The sequence below is a fragment of the Penicillium canescens genome, assembly GCF_028828765.1.
Source record: "Penicillium canescens strain IBT 15451 chromosome Unknown utg000010l_segment0_segment0, whole genome shotgun sequence".
Classification (NCBI taxonomy): Eukaryota; Fungi; Ascomycota; class Eurotiomycetes; order Eurotiales; family Aspergillaceae; genus Penicillium; species Penicillium canescens.
The window spans coordinates 1,117,403-1,119,373 of NW_026703972.1; the positions used below are offsets into that span (position 1 = coordinate 1,117,403).

The 1,971-nt window shown below is 45.7% G+C and overlaps 1 protein-coding gene across 1 annotated transcript; it reads right to left on the bottom strand.

Moving 5' to 3' along the window:
• Positions 1 to 204: 204 nt before the first annotated feature.
• N7446_012262 (uncharacterized protein) lies at positions 205 to 1,590 on the bottom strand (the record flags this gene model as incomplete). Its single annotated transcript, XM_058521004.1, has 5 exons — positions 205 to 513; positions 586 to 904; positions 958 to 1,022; positions 1,077 to 1,278; positions 1,334 to 1,590. The coding sequence occupies 5 exons, from the start codon at positions 1,588 to 1,590 to the stop codon at positions 205 to 207; spliced, it is 1,152 nt and encodes a 383-aa protein (XP_058366370.1).
• Between the last annotated feature and the right edge of the window lie 381 nt (positions 1,591 to 1,971).

Here is a 1,971-nt window from a genome sequence, read left to right on the forward strand (position 1 = left end):
TTAATGCTAGCCTCCTTCGAGAGTTGATTCTTCTGGTCGACATCCTCGCCACTGACGCCTGCAGGCAGAATGGTTAGCTTACTCACCTGTAAGAAATTCTAAGGACTGTAAGTACATATTAGAAAAATGAGCCACTATATATGGTTTATGGATAAATCTAGGGTCTCCTGCATATACAGTAAGCCTCGAACAGGCTGGGCTTTGTTACTGAACTGGTGGACAGATCGCTAAACATAGTGTGCTGCCTGTATTAGACCTCCCATCAAACCCCGCGTCCTCGAGCGGGATATCAGCAGTCTCTGTCTCAACAACTCCCTTACGTGGCCTCCAGCGTGTTTTGGATGTAACTTTAGAAGCCCAATGAGACTTCAAAATTGGGAGCGCAGTGGATGTGTAAATAATGGCGTTCCAAAACCCCTGCAGAGAGAGGACAAACGCTCCAGCCAAATTCAAGCCAAAATTTGGTTCCCTAGAATTGACTAGACCGTAAATTCGATTGACAAATGATGGTGTCTAGAAGCCTCGTCAGTAATAGCTTGTGAGTGCCTTATACGTTAGGTAAATGTTCTATGAAAAGATCCATACCCAGGTAGCTATCATGGCTATAAAGAAGAGGAAGGAGTATCTAAAGTAACTCCACATGGCGTCGTTCTTATTGATCTGCATGCTAAACCCGCTTCCACTTTGGGATTGCTGGGACTCTATGCAGGTTGAATATGGCGAAGCTAGCTCAAAGGCTAAGGCTTTCGTCGCGGTAGTCGTGATATTGGAAATGACCGACCGAGCAATGCTAATTACTTTGCTAACAGGCTGGGTCTCTTTGGGTACTCGTAAAGCCTTGAATTTTCGATAAATATGGAGGCCGGCTGTGGCATAGATCGCAAAAGTTGCAATACTCACCACCCTATAAAAACGAAATTAGACCCGCTGCTGCGAAATAGTATTGTTGTCCCCTACCACACTGGGCCATAGAAGCACACTAGGCGAAGAAATTGCCACGGTTCTGCAATTGAGCACCATATCTAGTGGAGAGTCAGTTTTATGATGTTATGGCAAGGCGTGCTGGAAGTACTTACTAAGGCTGGCCCATAGACCCTTCCCCTTTTAGTAGATTTTACAAGGCTCAGTACCGTTGCGACTACCAGTGGCAACCCGTAGCATAGAAGAAAGTACCACTTTTCAAGCTTTTTGAGGTTTTCTGCCGAGTATTTCCGGTAAAAAGCAAGGTATATATTAACAGCCATACAAAAGGACCATAATGAGTCCGTTGGCATCCAGCTTCAATCACAAAAATTAGAGTCTGCAAAAGTGGCATAGAGGGTTAGGGACATACTATTGGATGAAGAATGCTTGTGCTAGACATAAGGCAGAATTCTGGCCCTCTATAACTCCATCCCTGCTCATCAGTGACGCAACGGCGGAGAAAATATTTCCAAACGATGCATAAAAGATTAACCTGTTGACCGGCTTGCGAAAGGCGGTAGAAGCACAATAAGTCGTTATAATAAACGCACAGCCCAGCAGAGAAGAGCTACCTCCTACTCTTTCTGCTATTGAGATAGCTCGAAGTTGCTCGTCGGTCAAAGCCATGGCGTTGGTCTAACTCTTGAAACTGCCTGGAAGGTAGATCCGCAACCTTATAGGTCGTTCGGACTGTGACGAAGAAAGTCTACACTAGTAGTACCGGGTTGAGAAAAAGCACGTGGTGGCGATAAAGGTAGGTAAAGCCCCCGAGAATAACTATTCGCCAAACCAGCCGCTTGCACTTAATGTACCACGAACCAAAAGGCATGACTAAGCCGAAACCTGGGGTGGACAGAGACAGGCCGAAAGCTTATTGCTAGGTTCACCTACCGATTACAAGCCAAAGGCAGAAGTTGGGTACCAGCCATAAAGACATAAAGCCCGTGCTACCTAGAAGAAGCTTGAGACGTAAAATCTAACAAATTCAATGCTCGTGGCAGTTCCCCC